This window comes from Cricetulus griseus, chromosome 2 (genome assembly GCF_003668045.3).
Source record: "Cricetulus griseus strain 17A/GY chromosome 2, alternate assembly CriGri-PICRH-1.0, whole genome shotgun sequence".
Classification (NCBI taxonomy): domain Eukaryota; kingdom Metazoa; phylum Chordata; class Mammalia; order Rodentia; family Cricetidae; genus Cricetulus; species Cricetulus griseus.
The window spans coordinates 83,223,458-83,245,074 of NC_048595.1; the positions used below are offsets into that span (position 1 = coordinate 83,223,458).

The 21,617-nt window shown below is 49.8% G+C and overlaps 1 protein-coding gene across 9 annotated transcripts in view; it reads right to left on the reverse strand.

Moving 5' to 3' along the window:
• Rgs3 (regulator of G protein signaling 3) overlaps positions 1-21,617 on the reverse strand; it is a 118,869-nt gene that overhangs the window by 49,877 nt on the left and 47,375 nt on the right. For all 9 annotated transcript variants that reach the window (XM_035439857.1, XM_035439858.1, XM_035439856.1 and 6 more), the window contains 4 exons: positions 20,389-20,472; positions 14,535-14,646; positions 9,098-9,141; positions 3,295-3,417 (listed from right to left, as the gene is read on the reverse strand). In XM_035439857.1, the coding sequence (XP_035295748.1) occupies positions 3,295-3,417; positions 9,098-9,141; positions 14,535-14,646; positions 20,389-20,472 (363 nt within the window). The remainder of the gene's footprint in view (positions 1-3,294; positions 3,418-9,097; positions 9,142-14,534; positions 14,647-20,388; positions 20,473-21,617) is intronic.

Consider the following 21,617-nt stretch of genomic DNA (forward strand, 5'->3'; position numbering starts at 1 on the left):
CTGAGCAGGAGAGAGAAGCTGGGACAGGACAGGAGGCAGGGAGGTGAAAGGAGGCAGATCATTTATTCCCAAGAAGAGAAAGAACATCTTGAGGGCTGGGGATGGAACTCAGTTGACAAAATATGTCCTTGTCGTGCAGAAAGTCCTAGGTTCAATTCCCAGAGCTGTATAAACTGGGTATAGTGGTACACATGCATAATCCTAGCACTTGGGAGGTTGAAGCAGGAGGGATCCAAAGTTCAAGGTCATCCTCAGTTACACATGGAGTTTGAGGCCAGTCTAGGCTACAGGTAACCCTGTCTCAAAATGCTGAAAGTAGAGGCTGGAGAAGATGGCAATATGCTTGTTGCACAAGCATAGGATTTGAGTTTGAGAACCCAGCAACCATATAAGAAGCCAGGCATGGCGGTGTACTCCTGTAATCCTAGTGGAGGTGAGGCTGAAACAAGAAGATCCTTGGAGCTCCTGTCCAACCAGCCTAGCAGAATCAGTGAACCCCAGTTTCAGTGAGAGATGCTATCTCTAAAACTAAGGTGAAAAGCAACTGAAGAAGACACCTGGCATAGACCTCTGACCTACACACAAAGACACAGACAGACAGACAGACAGACAGACAGACAGACAGACAGACACACACACACACACACACACACACACACACACTGTACTAGGACCTCTACATTGCCACGCCAGCCACAGATATTCTCCTCCCCTTCCCACACAAAGTTGTGAAAGAGAAAGAACTCTCCAGAGTGCATTTTCCTAAGAGAGGTGGCCTCTCAGGATCACAAAGCAGAAAGGACCAAGCAGGTGACTTCCGACTGCTGGGAGTGGTTGCCATAGGGTTGTGCAGCAGGTAGTGCCACACACTTTCCTGCTGCTCTTTACACTCACCTTCTCCGTTCCCCGTGTGTCCTCACAATGAGCATCACCAGTCCTTCTCAGGACAAGTTGTACCTATCACTGTGTGTGACTGGAGAAGAGCTTTACATTCTAAAGGGTGAGCACCACGATGGAAAGGAGCAAAGGCCGGGGTAGGAAGGGGTAGGGGTGAGTTTGACGGTTGCTCTATGAGCCCTTCTTTCCCTGTAGGGGCCCTGGAATGGGGCAGGCTGCCTAGGCACAGTGTCCTCACTTCCACAGGAGGCAGAGTGTTCACAAAGAGAACAGAAGGGGAAAGGCATGGCACCCCAGCACTGGTCCAGCACAACCTTCATGCCTGGAAGCAAGAGCCAGCTTCCCAGACCTGCTTGGCTTTCTTGCTCCTCCCTCTGGTGGAGTATAACCTTCATGGCCAGCCTGGGGAAGGCCATCCTTTGGGAAGGATGTTTGCAGTCACCCTGAGGCTAAGTACAGGTGGAAGAGAGATGGGCCCAGTCATTAGAGTTGCTGAAGCTTGCCTGGACTGAGAGGGCTGGAGAGGATCAGATTTACCAGAACCTCTTTCAAGAAGCACTCTGCAAGTGACTCATGAAACTCGTTGTTAAAATTCCTTAAGGTGGAGGTGTGGCTGGATAGGGTTGAGCAGCAAAACACACACCCTGGGGGTGGGGGTCTGCCTCACAAAAGCCACGTGGTGCAGTAACTATCTCCCCAGGAGAGTGGAGATGTTTAAGTCTTGGCAGGGCCTTGGTCTCAGCCACACAATACACCTCCAAAGCTGTTCTAGCTACCAGGCTTTCCTCCACCCTCTTTTGCAACCCCTACAACTGCTCCTCTAAGAACACACTTACAGAGCTGGTGTAATGAGGTGTCCAGACTGTTGACTCTCTGGGACACCCACATATTAGGGGTGAGTCAGGGGCTGGAACCCTTTCAGGGTCAGCCAACCAAGCCCATCACTGTGCAGGGCCCAGAGGCTCTCTGAAACAGCCTGCCTTTTAGGTATTCCCACATTCCCAGGTGAGCCCGCATTGGAGAGTTTCCAAGGTATTGAGAGGCTGTGGCTCTCCAGAGCCAGCAAATTCTGCAGCCAAAGCACAGTGCATTCTTCCCCCAGGTGAGAGGAAGAAAGCCTTTGGAAAAGGAAACAGTAGCCTGAGTGCTGGCCTTGGGTGACCTGAGGGTTGTACCACTGAAGGGGAAGTGGCCTGTACGCTGACTGCAGCCCGTGCAGATCCATGGGAGTAAGACAATTTATAGTCATAGTGATGGAGGATTGTGATGATGGGGACCAGCCAGTGCCACCTGAAATGGGGTTGGAGGAAGAGTGTGCTCCACTTAGTGTTTGTTGAATGAACACCTGCTACATACTTGGTGCTACACCATGAACTGCATATCCTCTCCCATTTAATGCCCACAGCAATCCTTAAAGGAGGAACCACTGGCCCCTCTGAGGGAGCCATCAAAGCATGGGTCAACAAGGGGGCTCATCCACAGTTACACTGGCCATCAGCAACAGTGTTTGACTCAGTCTCTCCCCCTAAAAACACATTTCAAAGTCTAGGATGGTGCAGTTCTCCGATCCTCGCCCGCCTTGATAGTTTGCTGGAGAACAGCTGTCCACCACTGAACGGAGGGGCTGCCAGCACCTCTCCCACACACTTACTGCCCCCTCTGAAAGCCAGGGCATGTGGCTTGGTAGCCCGAACATATCAAACAGCCAACAGGGCCCACAGGTTAGCAAGCTTCCAGCCCCTCTCATTTCCTCTTCCCCAGAGCTGACAGAGCTACCACCCCAAATTCCAAATGGCCAGCACTTATAATAAGAAAAGACTCCTAAATGACTCACAGTGGGCAAACAGCTGGACCTTAAGGCAGACATTTGAGTATCACAGGAGACGGCTGTTATCCCACTCCCATCTCCTCTATTCTCCAGGCACAGAGCTGTAATGGTCCAGCTCAGCCTTCACTGGTCATCATTAATCTCCCGGATGTTCCAGCTGGCCAGCCCTAGGCCTCAGCAACCCAAAGTCAGTGCCACCTGGCTCTGGCAAGCATCAAACTATGGTGTTCTACCACAAACATCCCCTCAATTATGTCTGTCTCAGGCTAGTGTTAACAGCAGTGTGCTGCCCCTGGGTGCAGCCTATCCAACAGCAGAAGGGCAGTAAAACCTTGCCAGCAAACCGAAGAGTAGAGCTCAATTTGGCTGTTGTTCCTTCTGCAAGCAATGTCAAACCCATTATACAGGCCCATAGAAAACCCAAGGAGAGATATTCAAATACAGACCTTTGCCAAGCCCACTGCCCCAGTTCAGGGACTAAGCTCAGGATAACTTCCAGCTCAGATCCAAGGCTTAAAGGCAGAGGGAAAGATGGCAGGCAGGGCTGCAGCCACTGGCGGAGTTCTTACCTTCCTCTCCGGGGGCGATGAGGCCAGCTGTTGCTGCTTGGCGATGTTCTCTGACAGGCACCAGCACACCCTCTTCTTCTGCTCCTGTGAGTGAGCCTCCAAAGTGAACAAACACTCTGCCTTCTGACGTCAGGGAGAACAGAGAAAGGAATGGGTGGTCAGGGCTGCTCCCTGACTCAAGGGGCTCCAGGGCCCAAGCCCATCCCCTAGGCTCCAGAGGGCGAGGCTACATCAGAGATGGGAGTGTCGGCTAAGAACAACAAATGCACACCAATCCCCGGTGACACTGAGGTAGTTAGAGGACCTGGGAAATGCCATTTGGGAGCCACGAGGCTACAGTTTGAGTAGCGGGAGTGGGGGAGGCAGTGGCTCTCTATACAGTGGAAGCCTGTGGAGAGCTACAGGCCAGAGGGTGAGGTCACCCTTGGAGCAGGCAGCACAAGGCAGCAGCTGGGGATCACATGGGGAAGCCAAAGGACCAAGCACTTGAGCTGGTGCTCCATGGACACACACACACCACAGAACACCCTTCTCTCATGGCACCTTCTTCAGATCACAGGCCAACGTTAGTTGGATGAATATAACAACAGAACTGGAATCCCTTCAGAAAGTGTAGGATGGGCAGTCACGGGGCCCTTTAACACTACCCAGCACCTTAGCTGGGTGTCTCATCAGCTGCTGTGCAATGTTAATCTGGCTGTCATTTGAATCTTGCTGATGACAAACACCTAGAAGGCTCTCTTCATTTGGGCCTAGCACAGTGCCAGGTAATCATTGGCCTTGGTAAACTCTAGCTGCCTGGAAGAACTTCCATGATGACAACAGACCCATGGAAGCTTTGATATAGTACCAGACAGTCAACCCCTGATGGGGGGCGGGGCAAGGTGGGGTAGGTCCGAGAGTGTAGGGTCTTCAGAGATTTGTTGTCCACACCCCTACCCCCCACTAGACACTGGGATCAGAAGATGACAAGTTCTTCTTCACCCCACTAGTGATAATACTTAACCAAGGAACCAAGAGTGTTGAGCTGGGAGAGAAGGACCATGCATCGGCCCAGTCTCTCCATTTTTCAGACCTGGTTTGAATGCTAGCTTTGTTACTTCCCAGCTGCCAACCTCTGGAAATTCAGAAGCTTTCTGTAAAATGGTGGCATGGCCCCCACCCGAGAGCCATGAAGCAATAAGGACTTCCATAGACCTGAGCAGTCAGTACTGTTATTTCTCAGCATCCAACCTTCAGGGCAGGAACACCTCCCATCCTATGTCCCTGGAGTGCTTGCCATCCTCTCATGCTGCAAAGTACTGAGAAGCTTTCTTCCTAAAAGCACGAGGGAGGGAGAGGGAGCTGAGAGGATGAGCTGTGGCAAGCCCACGCTTGCACTTAAAGACGGGTCCCTCCGCTTCCAGACCTCTCCTACCTGCTGTGGGCCAAACAAGCCTTGAATTCCCCAGGGGGAAGCCCATTGAGCAGTAGGCCTTCCGCTTCCCATCTTATGGTGTTCCCCTGGTGGGAGGGACCAAGAAGGTCCTTTCCAGCTTAGAAAGGCCACCTCTCAACAAACACAGCCCAGCCTGAGCCTCCTAGGCCTGCTCTTACCTCACCATATGGGTTTCTGACTGTTCACCGTCTAATTTATTGACTTTATACTAGTCTGTCATCTGTGATCTCATCTGGACCTGGGCAATTTCAAGAAGCAGAGAAGGTGTGGGTTCTTTATTCTTATTTTATTTCTGTGGTTCGGGAATTAAACCCAAGCTCATGCACATGCTAGGCAAGTACTCTACTCCCATCCCTGGATTTTTTAGATAGGATCTCAAGATCCTTTAGCTCAGGCTATTCTAGAACTCACTGTGCAGTCCAGGCTGCCCAGAAACACGTGATCCTTCTGCTACCTCTGAACTACAGACATGTACTGCCATGCCCAGATGGGGCGTGGATTGTTATTCCCCTTTTCGGAGGGGGAAAACCAAGGTTCCAAATGGCCAAGGGTTTTCTGAGTCTCGAAGCCAATGAATCAGAGAAATATTGAGCCAGGGAGAGCCACCTGCTGTGATTTCATCTCCAAGCTCTGGAAGATGTTACCTCCTGGTGAGGCTTCTACACCCCTTGCTGGCAGGACTGCTCTGTCTCGAAGTCTGAAGGCAACAGGAGTGTCGTGCCATCAGAAGGAACTGTATGTAGACCAGAGGGCTCTCTAGCTGTGGTGGTCTCTAGCAGCTTTTTCTACAGCAGCTTACTACTCTGGCATGGCAAGTCTCTCCCTACAAAGGCATGGGAAAGCGTCTTGGGAGCAGCCAGCGTCCCTGCTCCTAATCCTGAATTGATTTCCACAGCACCAACCTCTTCACCAGCCATACCTTGATATTTCTTCCAACAACCCTGTGAGGGAACAGCTGAAGTCATTCTATTTTACTGACATCCTTGAGAAAAACTTCTTAGTGTTCTGATCTGACACAGGCACCAGGCCAATCCAACGATTACATAGATTCAGTAAGTCACTGCAGCCAGCAACTGAGCCCAGAGACTCCAAGAGTGGTGTCCTGGATTCAGGACGGTGACCTTACTGTCAGTCTCAGCAGCAAAGGCCAGGACTGCATCTGACAGCTTGAAACAAAACCTGCTGCAATGCTGGAGAACTTAGAAGACCTCCTCAGCACCCAGGTCCTTACCCCAGGTGGGGCTGTCTTAGATGGACAAACAGTTTTGGAAGGAGGCTGAGTTTTGAAGACTGGCTTAGCCAAGACAGAGAGCCAGCTCCCTGAAGAGAGGCTAAATCCCTACCTGCCCAAATCTGTCCAAACTGTGAGTCTTCATTGCCTGCCCAGCTGGCCCCACATGTGAACCATCTGTCATAATTCCGTGTGTGCTCCAAATGACCCAATTAGTTGGTTTCAATTCTGACCTACTCAGTGGCTTCAAAATCAGATGCCAGGGTCAAGGCTGTAAGCCACCTTAAAGGAATCCTCATGCTGTCCCCTCAAAGGCATTGCCTTTTGGCTGTCCCCTCAAAGGCACTGCCTCCTGACTGTGCAGTGCATGACCAAAAACAGGCTTTTCGGTTGCATAAACCTTATCCCACAGCAGTAGGTAGGGGACCTCTGTACTTAACTGTGACCTCAAATCCAACCAGTCTCCCAGCTCCTCTTGGCCTCTTTAAAACTCCCATCTTCCCTAACCTCCTTGCTCTGAACTGATTTTATCTTTGTAAAAACCCAAACAGCTTCAGCAGTAATTGAAGCCTGTTTATTTGCCATGACAAGCATGTTCCATCTCATTCTCTCATGATGACCGAGGAGGCAGGTAGGCAAGAAAGACCCTGCTGTCACCATTGTTTTGGATGAGAAGACTAAGGTTCTGAGAAGCCAAATCTTAAGAAGATCCTGACAGACTCCAGAACTTGTGATCTTGCCAGGCCTGTATAACTAACTGTGTAGGTGTGTTACTTGGGAAGTGAGACAGTCCACCTAGCTGTCCTTTTAAAAGATGGGTGAATCATTTGTGAAACCTATAATGGAGGGTAAATGAACATGAAAAGCCCCTCCTCCTTCTCTGATCTAATTACTACTTAGCTGCCACTCGCCAAGCATGCTGAGTGCCGGGCTCTGGGCTAAGTGTTTTAGATGTATTGTCTTATTGAATCTCATTTTAACATTACAGTCCTGCAAGGACAACCTCACTGCCTATGTCAGGAGTATGTAACCTGCCCCAGATCACTCAAGAAATGGCAGGACCTCCTCATTTCCAAAAGTAGCTTCTTCATATTACAACGGAGAGAGAAAACAGTTTCCAAACAATGTGTCCCATGCTGTGAAAGCCAGCTGTGGGCTGCATCTGTCCTTGGGATTAAGACTATTTAGAGCAGACCAGGAGTGGTGGCACACAATTTTAATCCCAGCACTTGGGAGACAGAGTTACAAGATACAAGGCAGCAGGCAGATCTCTAAATTCAAGGACACCCTGGTCTACAGAGTGAGTTCTAGGACAGCCAGGGCTGCACAGAGAAAGCCTGTATCACAAAAAGGAGGAAAAAAAGAAAGAGAGACAAAAACAAAAGACTGCTTAGGATAACCCAGGACCAAGTGTTGTCCCATAGGACAGTTGTGGCTTTCTTAATACAGAAGGAGAAAACCCCTCTCAAAACCTCAAATCCTCTCCAGGTTTCTTCTTTGGGTGCCACTTGGACATCAAGCAACAGAGAATAAACTATTCAGTAGAAATTCTAACTAAGATTTGTTTGGGATCTCCATGGGGCCCAATACCACCTGTGCCAAGAATGCTCAGGACTTTGAGCAAGCAAGCAGTGTGGTCCTCCCTGCACCACAGGCTAGCTCCTCATTAGTAGCAGAACCATTAAGGTGAGAGGCTCCCAGTTCCCAGCTGCCTAAGAGCTGTACTCTCCTGGTCCCTCAGGGTCCAGTCACCTGTTGCTTTCCAGAAATTCAAGGCCTCAGATCAATAGCCAATCTTTAGAGAACTAGAAAGGAGATCTCAGATGCAGTGAGCAGAAACACTTTTCTCTAGGAAAGCAAAACACCAGTCTGACAGGAAGCTCTCTTGCTGTTAGAGAACCCAGAGCCTCATTTTAGAAGCTGATGGAACATATGGGAAGCCAGAGGGGACAATGGGCACAGCCCTGTCACAGTATATCTCCTGTCTATACTTCACTCACTTGGCTTTGTGGAACCTAACACTCTTCAGTGCTGTAGGGATTTTACCAGCCACCCTGTGCCTGGGCTGGGCTGTGGCTGACACAGGGGAGAATCTCCACTGTCTGAAGCTCTACTTTCAGGCTACCAAGTCCCCAGTTCTACTATGACACCTTCTATTGCCTCTTGGCAACTCTCAAGTGAAATTCTCAGTTGTCCCTGGGGTCTGTTCAAAGATGTAACCCTCTTATCTTAGCGAGGAACTAAAGGAATTCTTTTCAATCCCTAAATGGCACCTTTTCTTCTCAGAAAGGTATATTCCTCTCAGATGGTTGCTCCCTATCCATATAGAAAGGTTCCCGGGACAGATGGCAAGACACAAGGCAGCAGAGGTCAGGGACAGGCCTTGCTTTGGCAGATGCTATGTGTCAGCAGAACAAGGCTGGGAACAGAAAATTACGCTGAAAACTGAAGAGAATTTGGATGACCTTGCGGCCCTCAGATTTTTCATCACCAAGGACCTCTCTGGTTAAAGCCCTGCTTTACCTATCAAACCACATGAAGCATAAAAGCTGTTTGCTTGGTTTTGCTCCTGAAAAGGTACAACTGTCTAAGACTACACAATCTTCCAGTCAGAGATCAAGAGTGTCAGTCCCTCTCATGGGCATCACTCTGAGCCAAATACGGATATGTGGTGTTTGCTTTAGTGTGTGCTGTCTGGCCCAGGTAAAGGGAATTACTTAAGGCCTTTGAAACACTGACAAGCCTTTATAGGAGGGGTGGGTGGTACTTCCTGGAAAAAGAGGGTGAATGAGGTGGGCGTGGGAGCTGGGCCATCTCCAAGAGAAGGGCAAGTAAATAAATAAACAGGGCAGTGTGCAGCTGTCGGGCCACGCCCTCAGGACGCCTACAGGTGCAGGGACACCCGAGGTCCCAAGCAGGGTATCTCAGGGGCCATCCCAGGTACCATCTGTTTAGTTGCCCTTTCACACAGAGGTAACTAGGCTGGCTATGTTCTACAGAGCAAGAAACTGTTCCTGACTTTGTCTTGGCTCATTGCAAGATTATATGGAGGCCAACTACAAGCCTTATCCCACCTCTTTCCTGAAGTACCAGGTCACGCTCTACTCTCCTCCAAATCGGAGAGAGGGACTCACCTCTGCCAGGTACAGCACGCAGAATTTCAAGTCTTCTGAAGAACCTTTGAAGGGAACAGAAAGGAAGACTCACTTTAGAATTGGCTACACAGTCAAAGCCTCACTGGGCACAGTCAGCTATGTCACCCAGGAGGCTGTATGTGGTGCCTTCCTGAACAAGAGGAAGGAGAAGGCAGGCGTGGGGAGCAGAGCATCCTTTGTGTTGTGGTGACCCCCAACCATAAATTTTCATTGCTACTTTATAACTAATTTTGCTACTGGAGGAATCATAATGTAAATATCTGATATGTAGGATATCTGATATGTGATTCCTGCAAAAGGGCTATTGAACCCCAAGGAGGCTGAGACTCACAGGTTGAGAACCTCTGCCTTAAACCCTCTACTGCCTTTGCTATTTTGAAATTCATTAAGGAGCCATTTGATTCTTAAGCGGGCCTTGTTCCTCACTAAGGGAAGCATGGATCAAGAAGGGACAGTCTTCAATTCCATCTCTATGCATCCTGGGAAACAGCTTTTCAACATGGCCACACTCTCTAAGGGTGTCACTGCTGGTCTAGGAATACAAACTCAACCAGTTAGAAAACTGGAAAGAACAGGGAGGGACAGTGGGCTGTTCCCTTCCCTTCTTGGGAAGAGTCTAACTGGGAGAACTCCAGATGGAAAGGAAGGGAACTCTGGGAAGTGGGGACAGCTGGGAGGTAAGGACAGCTGGGGGTGTGGGGGCATGGGTATGGAGATGGGGATGTTCGAGTGAGCACAGAAAAGAATGAACACCCTGTCTGCTCACTTCAGCCTCTCCTCAGGACTTGGCCACGCTCTCCATGAAGCACTCATCTGGACACAGGCCTGGAAGGGCTGGGAACTCCCTGCACTTCCAGCTGTTGGCCTTCCCAAGCAGGGTGTCAATTTTTGAAGAAAGCAACTCCCCAACACATGTAACAGCAAGCACTTAAAGTGTCAGGGACCCTGGAGTACCATCGGGATTTGAGCCAACTGCTGCCCCAGACGCTTTCACCAGTCAGCTCAAGGGCTAAGGGTAGCTGTGGGAGAGTACTTGCTCTTGTATTCACTCCTGACAACCAGGAGGCAGGGTTCCTGGCATCCTAGGCTCATGTGAGAATAGAGGACCCAGGGGGTAAAGTTACCCGGCCAAGCAGTGTAACCCAGTTCTATGGCTCACACTCAACCACAGCACAGAATGCCCGTCAAATGCCAAGTTCCAGTAGGACCCCTTCAAAGCATACTTAAGGCAAAGGAACTATCAAACTAAACAGGTTCTGTCATGAAGAGAAGACTACAAGGTAAAGTCAGATTGTATATCAAGCCAAGCTCCAAAAATGCAGGAGGACTAGAGGAGACCAGACCTCCTCAAACAAGAGAGTGGACACGCTCCAAGGTGCAGGAGCTGCCAGGCAGAGCCAGGACAAAATATCCCATAAGTAAATGGAGGTCTACTCTGAACTTGGACTAAATCTTTCTACTTCTCCCCACCTGGAGACAGGCTGAAGAGGGAGACAGCCCTGCCTCAGAAATCTGTAGTGTTTAAGAAAATAGATCCCAATGCCTCTAAGGATTCTTTGTGTTGGTGAGATGGAGACAAGGAGAGGAATGTCTTTTGCTTAAAAAAAACATACTGAAACATTTCCTAGCAAACCGTAGTCTAACCGAGAGTCACTATAATCCAAGTAAGAAAGTAATAAAAACCTGGGTTTGGGGAGCAGGCAATAAGGGGAGAGGAGGCTCTAGAGGTACAGAGAAAAGCTAAGAAATGAGAGACTTGGGGACATGGGTGCTGAGGTTGGAGAAACACATTGTCAGTTAGTCCCTATGTCAGGAACCATTGATGAATGACAATTTCTGTGTGCTTTGACACCAGCCCCGCCCCTTCCAGCATCACTGCATTACTGCAAACTCTCCTTGGCATCTGTTCCACATCACAGTCTTGTGCTGGCAGCAGTGTGACAGTAGGATGGCAGGGGAGCAGAGCCTAGCATGATTCAGAGCCTCATAAAAGCACAACAAACTGAGGGAGCCGAGGTTGTCCAGGAGGAGTGTCTGCAGAGAGAACCTCTGCCCTGCTGGAAGAGAGGGGCACCAAGACATTGAGGGTTTTCTTTGAACCACACTTCCTGCCTCTGCCATTTTGGAATTCATTAGTTCCAGAGAGGGCCTTCCTTCTCACCATGTAATGCATAGACCATGCAGGAGGTTCCCTAATCGTGGGCTAGGTGGAGGCCGGAGAAGACTTCCCAGCCAATGTCTGCCTATCTAGCATTTACCCAGAGAATATCTTACTTATGGTTTAAGAGTCACCAAACCTTCTCCACTAGTGGAGGCTAGCCAAGAGAGTTCTTGTCTACATTCTCCACATACAAAGGCAGGGTCAGGGAGGGACAGCAAACTTCATAGACATTAAGTGGCAGAGCTGAGATCTGAATCCACAAAGCCTTGATTCCTAATCCTATATCATACGTCTGTGATTCCAGCTGGCTAAGAGCTCCGAGTGGAGAGGCCATCTTCCACAGCTCTAACTGCAGTGGCCAGAACCAAGGTGGACATGGAGCTTAGAAAATATCAAGCAAGCATTCCAGCAGCTGGGGCTGAGGCAGCTGAGTTTCCAGGCTGGGATCCTGGCTCACCAATGTGCCTGGAGAGCCCATGAGTCAAAAAGACATTTCCAGGTCATGTCTAAGAACAGGCAAGGCCAGAAAGACACACAGTGGGCGTGATGCTGGCTGCCAGGGAGGCAGAAACACAAAGAGTAGCAAAACTAGCGGGCAGCAGCGGCAGGAAGAGACCACAATGGGCCCCGGCTGACCGGAGATGTTCCAATTGTTAGCATCAGCTCTCCCCCTGTTCCCATCGCATCATCATTCAATCCTGATGAACCCTGGAAGAAGCTGACAGAAGGAGGCAGTCACCATAGGAGTGACCTTGAGTCTGGAGCTCTGTGGGAGGAGATACCCCAGCTGCCAAACTAAGGCAGCACTGTGGTCTCCTCTTAGCCATTTGTTGTTTACAAAAAAAAAAGCATCCATTGGTCACCTAATGTATGCCATGCTCCCTACTAAGTCCTAGGAATATGGTTGAGAAGCAGAGCCAGGCCCTAGATAACAAGTCACAAGGGAGTCCTTGGTCCCAGGGATAGGCTGGATTCTGCCTGCCAGGGAACAGCACTGACTGCCAGGCTGGATGCCTTCATTCCTTAACAACTTTTTGACCACTGAAATTGAAATACATACATAATGCATACATACTGACTTGAAGGCAAGAAGAAACCTAGGAGTCTAGTTAAAGACCATTCTGCCACCAGACACTCCAGCTAACCCCCAAATGACTCTTAAAAGCCTGGCTTGCTGCAGTAGTGAGCCTCTTTGGGGCATGTGGGAGGGGCCGGGAAATGGCACCAGCCTCGGAACTTTGGGCCCCACAGCTGTGACTCTGGCAGCTGCAGAAGGGGGCACTGGACTTCGGTAGTACGTGGAAAACAGGAGTGGAGGCGGGGTGTACAAAGGCTCCGTTTGGTGTCTGGAAAGAAATCCAAGCCCTGGACCATGTACTTTGAGTGCTCCTGCCCATTAGCCTTTTTCCTTCCATCCCAGCAGCTCCAAGCTTTCCAGAGGTTACTCTCAAGCCCTCTCAGGCCTGTGGTCTACCCAGGAAATCCAGTACAGGAACACAGCTCCCATGCCAACCCCATAGGCTCTCGTGTCCATGATCACCTTGTCTGAGATGGAGCTGCCTGGGTCACCCACCCTTAGCTTTCACGCAGCTGTCCCATCATCTACAGGCAGACATGGCCTCAGCCCCAGGCCACATCTGCATGCAGCTCAGTCTCTGGAGAGCTCCTCTGCACCCCTTGGCTCTTCCCACCCATCATTGCCTGGTAGAGGAGAGTGCGTCTAAATCCCTCAAACATCAAATCCAGTCCCTGGGGCTCCAGGAGGGTAAACCCAGTTAGCCCCCAGACTCTACACCCCAACAGGGTGCAGGGTGATATGAATACTGGCCAACTTTCCCCCAGGAGCCCTGTGGGTTCCATCTGTGGGTGCTTCTAGTCCTCTCACCTTAGAGCTGGCAGGAAGTCAGTGGTGGCTCATGGAAATTGGGGATATTCAGATATGGATTCTAAGCAGGGCACCCCCACTCCTAGAGAGTGAGCCAGTGAGAGTTTTGGGCTTGTGGCCCTGGACCTTCAGTGTATGCAGCAGTCAGGGTTCAGGCCCTTGTGCACCTAGTACATGGTACTGAGCATTGCTCTGCTGGGTGCTCCTTCAGTATAAGCAGGTCCCAGCGCAGCTGAGCTGAGGGCAGGGCAGGGAAGCCAGGCTGACTATGGGAAGCAGCATGTGTGTAAGCGTATGAGCACAGGAGAAGGTGGGAGAGTAGTAAGAAGCCAAGTGCAGCCTCACTGGAGGGCAGAGAGGAGCCATCTGGAGTACCAGAGCCAGTGCCCAAGAAACTGAGAGGCCTGCTCTTCCCACTGCCTCATCGGCTGGCCCTAAGGTGATGTCTTGCTCTCCCCTTAGTGGCCTCCTTTGCTCTCCTTCAGTAGCCACCCTAGTCCTTGAGCAGGACTGAGCTAGAGAGGGAGGGCTGTGAAGGACTTCCCATGGGGAGGCCAGTTCTCAAGGAGGCCAGGGCACTAAGCACACAGGATGGCTTTGCGAGCAGTCAGGAAGTTCTGGAGCAAAACCCGCCAAAACAGAATTCTTTCGAGGCTAATATTTTCCTCCCTGTGCCCCTGCTGCCCGGAGCTCACACAGGTCTGTTGTTGTTTGCATAATCTGTGAGAGGAAACCGAACCCCTTTCGGCTGAGACCTCAGGCGCCAAAGCCTGTGGCTGGACAGATACTCCCAGCTGGCTTTCCGTTCCCTGGTCCCCCGTGGGCCAGGGAGCCATGGAAACTTTTGGGTTAGAAATTCCCAGTTTGCTGCTGATGTTCAGGCATGCTCCAGCTTCCTAAGGCTCTGACCAGGCCCACACAGCCGGCTAAAAAAGGAGTGTCCACAGATAACTTTCAAGAAGCCTCTGTTGGGAACCTGCTTGGAGCAAGGCCCTTTACATAAACGACCTAACTTAACCCCAAAAGCTTCTGAAGTGCTATTATCACCCTGCTTTACAGAGAGGAAATGGGCTCAGAGAAGTTAAGTATCTTCCCCAAGGCCACACCAAAATCGAGGGGCCTGAACACAGGTCTTGGAGGCCAAAGCTCTCCCTACCCTTCTCCTTGGATTCCCTAGGAAAGAAACCTCCTGCAGAGATCAAGGTATAGTGCAAATCTAGCCAGCCTAGGGTGTGACATCTGGAAATCCGCCAGCCCCAAGCAATCATGACAGCACATTCTCAAGGGCCCCACTGAAACCAGCAGCCAAGTTTCTAGAAAGTCCCTAGCTGGCCATCATGCTGCCCCTGGGGCGGTCAGGCTCTTCTTACCCTCCTGTAGCTTCACACTCTGGAGGTAGAGGGGATTTCTCAGGACGTCACAGCGGCCTGGCTCGTCCTCCTTCGTGAAGAGCAGCAGGTCTGAGTAGGCAAACAGTGTCACCTGTTCAGGGGAAGAACAAACACAACTGTCTGCTTTGCTGTCCCCCAGGAGGCAGGGAGCCACAAGGTCCACTGGAGGTCCAGGAAACACACCCATGCCATGTCAGGCAGAACCAGAAGGAACTCCCAAGTGTGACCCTGCCAATGACAGAGGCCTGCCTTGTTCAGGCTCTGGAGTGTCCCCAGACCTCACCCCACACCTGACTCCTTCAAGCATTTTTTTGTTGTTGGTGGTGGTGGGTTTTTTTGTTTGTTTGCTTTGTTTTGTTTTGTTTTGTTTTGTTTTACAAGCCCTCTGTAATGTGAAGGGAAGCATCACAAAGTAATATTAACAAATTTCTTGCAGATATTTTTGAAGTGTACCAATGAGAAATCGGTTCAAGAAAACAGCGGTTACTTACGTTCTGTTACAGGCTTGTACATAACCACTAATCTCCTCTATGCTCCAAAAACAAAGGCTATTTTTAGACATTATAGGTAAACTGACAGATATGCTCAGCATATTTTTATGCTAAAAAAAAAAAAACACTTGGTTCTTTATGCCCACTAAGGTTTACACTGTCCTTTCCTTTGTCAGCCCTACAATAGCCTTTCCTTAAAGTCATACAGTCCTATTTCAGATTATATAGTAACAACAATAAAGAATTATTATGGGAGCTTCTCTTTGAGGGGCCAAACCTGACATGCCATCTCTTCTAAAGCAAAGAGAACCAGCCTGAAGGGCTTGGCACATCCTGAAGGGCACAGTGAGTATGTGATTTGTTAACCATGCTTAAAAAGCCAGCATGCTGACGTTTAGCTAGCAAGCTGTTAAAGATGATCCCATAGTCCCACCTCTGAGACTCTGCTACAGAAGTACAAGGATATATAAACATGAACATGTAAGGATGTTCTCAGAGGCGCCTCTGTAATTGAAAAAAAAATAAAAGCCGGTCATGGTTATATACATGTACAATCCTGACAGTCTGGTAGCTAAGCAAGAGAGTTACACGATATCCCAGGGTACACCATGAGCTCTAAGCTAACCTGGGCTATGTGGTGAAAGCTTGTCTCTATATATATATACGTACATACATACATACATACATACATACATACGTGTGTATGTGTGTGTACATACATGTATATAGATACATATATAAGTAAGATGGCCCACCTGCCATCTTGAGCATCATACAAACATAGAAGCTGGAAGAAATTAGCACCACAGAGACAATTCGGGAATGTCCTTAAGTAGGCTATCTCATTCCAAGAGGTCCCAAACACAAAAGCTCTAGAATTCTTAGCTATCAGGGATCTTAATAGTGAACCTTGCCCAGCCCAGTCTCCATACACCATCCCAGTTGCTGAGTACCTACACTTGCCTTACTAAGTCCTCCTTAAACAATACCAGTGCCCTTTACAGCTCAGACAGGTTAAGTGACTTCCCCATAGCCACACAGCCAGGGGTCAGGTCTGCCTGTCCCGAATGTTCTCATTAGAAGACAGAGAGGTGGTATTGTGCCTGCAGCAGAGGGGACAGCACATTCAGTCGGGAAGGAGTGCTCAGGAGAAGTACAGTAATGGATTGTCTTAGGAGGGGTCTGCAAAGTCAAGGAGCTGTTGCTCTAGACAAACCCTCATGTTCCCACGAAACATGTCCCCCAATCAGGGAAGGTCTGGCTGTTGCCTCCAGATACATAGGCAAGCTGGCAGAATAAAGGTTGGAAGAGGAAGTCTGTGGGAGGGGCCACAACAAGGTGTGAAAAACCCTAGGCCTCTGTCCCAGCCTGGTTCCCAGAGCTGAGAATATGGTCTAGACAGGAAGTGATTAAGGCATGAGAGAAAATTTCTCCCAAAGGTCGGTCAGGCAAAGGTCAGGGCTGGCACAGGACTGGAGGCAAGGCTGATGGCAAGCATGCCAGAGCAAAGCATGAGAGTCCTGTTCCCCAGCATCCAATGGGCAGGAGCCCATAGCAAACCCCATCTCCACAGTCATTACCTGCTGCCTTCCACCACTGACCCCGAGACCTTCAGCGTCTCCCTCTCATATGCTTCTAGGACACACGCATTTCCAGAGTTTCAAGACTTAGTCACAGAATCCTTACAACTTGGAGGGTAACTTCTTCCAAGTGGCCCTAACCAAAGCCTTCTCCTGGGAACCAAGCCATGAGGCTGGGTCAATAGACAATACCTTGGTGCTTTAGTTAATGGTAATCCTGATGAGTCAGTGTGAGAGTGAGGGTGTGGCATCTTGGGCCTCATAGTATTCCTGGAACCTAGGGAAGGCCTGGTTGAATCTTCAGTGACCAGAACTCTTGTGTGTGTGTGTAAGAGGCCACCACAAACCTGATGCTGTGCCACATGCCATTAATTGGGAGGCAGAGACAAGCAGATTGAGTTCAAGGCCAGCCTGGTCTACAAAGCAAGTTCTGGGACAGTCAGGGCTACACAGAGAAAGCTTGTCTTGAAAAAACAAAAACAGCAAACAAACAAAAAGGCTACCACAAAAATGCCAGTTTGATCTGAATGTGCAACCAGCAAGTTTGTGACTTCTGGACGGGAGTGGGCAGAGGAGTTTGCGCTGTGGGACTGGAGCTGCTCCTCAACTTCAGCCTGCTCACAGAAGAGATGTTAGGGGGTAGGGGATACATCCAGGGAAGGCAGAGTGCCCAACTGCTTAGCATTATCCAGTTAATGACTCCACTGCTGTGGAGTGGAGAGGCTGCCGTGCTCATTCAGAAACCACTTTGGGAAAAGTTATTCCCTGGAGATAGTTGTATTCTAGTTACAAAAGTAACTAGAATCCGTGACTCCCATGGGCTCAAGGGTGCTAAAGTTCTCAGAAGCTACCCAAGGCCCCGGGTTAGCTACTTTCCATTTTCAGCTGGAGGAACACAAGATGGTACCAAAGCCCTTCTATGTGACTGCTATCCTACTTTGAGGAGAAGGAATGTACTTAATTTTCTTGTCCTCAAACCACCTCCTTCCATCTTAGTTCTCAGTCTCCAAAGATGCAAGGGGGAGGGGGTGGATTGAAATGTTACTATAGTTTGGCTTCCCTGCCTTTGTCTTTAACAAATATACCAAAAGCAGGAGGGATCATGGAAAGTGTTACCCAGCCAGAGAACCAAGTACTAATCCAGGCTCCATTCCCTACCAGCCTTGAGACTCATGGCTTAATGTCATGGAATCCTCAGTTTCCTCATCGTGCTTCTCCTCTCCTGGGGTGAGGATGCTGCAGGGCTAGTTGGGATCATGTATGTAGCATGGGATCATGCATGTCACATACATGAGGAGTGAGGATCTACAGTAAGTGCTTAATGTTTGTGGATTTAATGGTGAGCAAGACAGAAAAGAGTATACCAGACATACGAGTATATTCCAGGTGGCTGCTATCCCTACCTGGCTTCTTCAGGGTATACTACATAGACAGTCACAACTCTCCAGTTCTGACCATGTACACCTTACCTGTAACACACATGTATGCACGAAACCCAGCCCCAAAGAACTTCTCCATCTCACCACCTAGATCCACCTCCCATTGAAATTGCTATCCCACCAGAGCAAGTGGGAGGTAGATTAGCTGAACTCCCTAATAAAGCTCTCCAAAGAGAGGTCCAGAAGTGATGTCAGCAACCCCAGTGGTGCAGGAGCTAAGCTCTGTGAAGGCAGTAAGGGGAAAGGGCTGTGGTGAAGGCTACGAGGGTGCCTGTATATGCTGCAGTGAGCACAGAGCCTGGGGTTGCAAGGAAGGTTAAGAGTTAAATCGGCAGTCAGGGCTTGTAGTTGGGTGTAAGATAACCAAGCTGGCCAGATAAGAGGAGAGACAGGGATCTGGGCCAGTCAAGGCAGACGGCTGGCTCCGGGAGCCCTTTAGAATATATATGTGAGACACTATTGTTCTTTTTCATCTATCCTTGATTCTAATGCAGCTGATTGTGACAGACTAAATTGTAAGCCTCGATGGTTTCTAGTAAGAAACTTCCTTCTAGGAGATACTCTGGACCACCCCATAGACAAGGAGATAACCAAAAACGACTTGGTGGCTAGGATAGAGTTAACTCCCTCTGCCATGGTAAAGCCCCTCCCCCCCACCCCCCAAACTGATCCTGTAAATGAGAGAAGCTTAGCATAGCTAACAGCCCTTGAGCTGCCTGCAATGTTGAAGGATAGCTGGCCAAGTCAAGTGACCAAGAACTCAGTGAGCCAAGGTCAAAGAGATGAACAGAGCAGGCCTTCAACCACCCATAACTGGGCAGCAGCATATGAGCCGCGCACGGCCCATCTACCTGGTCGGACCAAGAGGACAGGCATAGAGTGTGTGGCCTCTCCAGTGGCTAGTCCCATGATAGCCCAGAGAATGAACCCACCTCAACAGAGACTACATCAGCTTCCTTTGAGTTTCTGCCATTGCTTCATAAAAGCTAAATGAAGGAAAACCAATGGATTTCTCTTCCCTGGAACACACACATGCACGCATGTGTGCACACACACAAGCTCTCAGGAGTTTTGCTTAGTTTCCCTCAATTTTTCGCTGTCTGTAACCTTTCTTAGTAAGGTTTGCATTCTGCTTTCCATATTTGAAGAGTTGGCATCCACTGACCTTCTTTGGCTTAAGACAACGAACACAGAGCTACTGTCCCAGGCCAATCTTTGATGATTGACTGCTCCAGCACCTTATGCCCTGGGGTCATGCACAATAAGATGGTGAAGGGCTTATCATCACCAGAACCATCAGCACAGGAGAAACAAGCACACAGTCTCTCATAGAAGAGAGAGTACTCATCCGGAACATGGGTGTTCTGATTTGCTTGCTTAAACAAAACAAAAGCCAAGCCAACTTCCTGTGTTAGCTCCAGTCACCTAGAGTGCCTAGGACAAGGAGGCTGAAAGGGGTCAGCCTCAGAGCCTGCCCTCTGCCTCAGACATGCACAAACCCATTACTCAGATGGAAGGACTGATACGGGGGAAAGCAGAAGTCACCAGAAGCCAGGAACAGAGCTAGGTCTAGACTTCCTGCCTCCAAGCTTCCTGATGTTTCCACAGATCCAAACAGCCATGCATCCTAGCACAGCCAGCTCTGCATCAGGGCCTGAGCTGCAGCAAGCACTCTGCCCTCACCCCAGGACCTACTGGTAGCAGAGCCAGATCCCAGGGCTCCAATGTCCCTTAAACTGTTTCCATCCCAGGACTGAGCTGGGACCTTGCCAACTGTGTGGGTGAGGGAGGTTCTCTCAGCCAGAGATAGGTTGGCTCCCAGGAAGAATGACACAAGCCCTCCCCCTGACCCCTGCTGACAGGGCTAGAGCTGGGGTAGGGATGGGGGTGGGAGAGTGGAGGGTGGGGAAGTGGTGGGTTGTGAGAGGTATCAATAGACTGAGCTCGCAGAAGAGGGTCTGGGATGGGTTCATACAGAAAGACTCCAATATCCTTCTAACAATGTTCTTTGGCCAGTAACTTAAAACTTCTCAGGTACTTCTCTCAGCTGGGGTAAGTTAGCATCTTTCTCCTCCTTAGAGGCTCTCAGGATAACCAATAAGATGTCTTTAGGGACTAGAGGTATGTTTGGACCATATCAATGATCAACTCTCAGAGACAGTAAGATGACCATTGTAACTAGTGGCCAAACAAAATCTGGGTAACCACTTGGTAAGGCTTTTGGAAGGAGTTCCAACCCTGAGGTTGTAGAGAGAAAGCAAAGGGCCTAATGAACAGGCAAGGAAGTCCAGCAGGAAAGCCAGCTGGGCTGGGCACACCTTACCTGGGAAGCCTTGTTCCTCCCCTCATACAGCAGCAGCTCTTCTGACAGCAGGAGTGTCCGGGCAGGGTTACAGAGATCTAGGGGCTGAAAACCAATCACGCTGAGTGGGAGTGCAAAGGGCTGCTTGCCAAAACCAGATCAGAGAACTCTCTTGCAGAAGGAGAAGAAGAGACTGCCTGCCCTCCCCCTACCCCTGACCCCACGCACCCCTCACACCCACAGTGGAAACAGAAAGACTCTGCTCCAGCCCTGCGCAGCCAGGCCTAACCAAAAGAGCTGCTCTCTCTACAGGAAGTTCAGCCTTTGCAGTCCTCCCCCTGGTACCCGCCCCCACACCAAACTCCTAGGCCCTCCCAGCCTTCCTCTGTCCTGTGTAAGCCTCACAGGAGGTCTCTGCTGTCAGGCCCAGGAGGCATCTTAAGGGCCCTATGCCAAGAGATTTGGCCACTCAAGTCTCTTCAAGGACAAGTGGGTTCCTGCCCTCAGGTCCCAGGCTGAGGAGACTGATTCCTTCACCTCATTGGTTTCCCCAGCAACCCATTCCTACTCAAACTTCTCATCCTGCCACCCTGTGCATTCCAGCTCAGGAAGCACACCCAAACTCTGGCTGACCACCCAAAAGCACCTGTCCTTGGGAATTTTTATCACATGGCCCCCAAGTCCCTGACCTCAAGCAAGGGGCTGTAGAAAGATAATGAAATAAGCATCGACTATGCACTCCAGCGGGGATGGAGCTTCAAAGGGATGCTAAACGAAACCTCTGAGGTATTCATAAACAGACAGGAAAACTGATGGAGAACAAAGCAAGTCTGGTCATCAAGCCAGCAGACTGGTGGGACAGGGGTGGTGGTGGTCTCCCCTGGGAAGGGAGGCATTAAATAAGGAAGAGGTGAACCAGCTTCTGTATGGAATACCTTGGTAGGTATTCACTCTCTAATTCTTTGTTTTGCGCATGTAAGTGTTTTATCTTGATTATTTTATTTTCTTTTTTTGAGACAGATTTCTCTGTGTAGTTCTGGCTGTCCTGGAACTCACTCTGTAGACCAGGCCAGCCTCCAACTCAAGAGCTCTGCCTGCCTCTGCCTCCTGAGTGCTAGGACTAAAAGTGTACACCACCACTGCCCAGCTTGAATACTTCACAATTTAAAATTTTTCGGTTTCTATAATTTTAGAAACTAATTTAAGCTGGGCATGGTGGCACATTCCTTTAATCCCAGAACCCAGGAGGC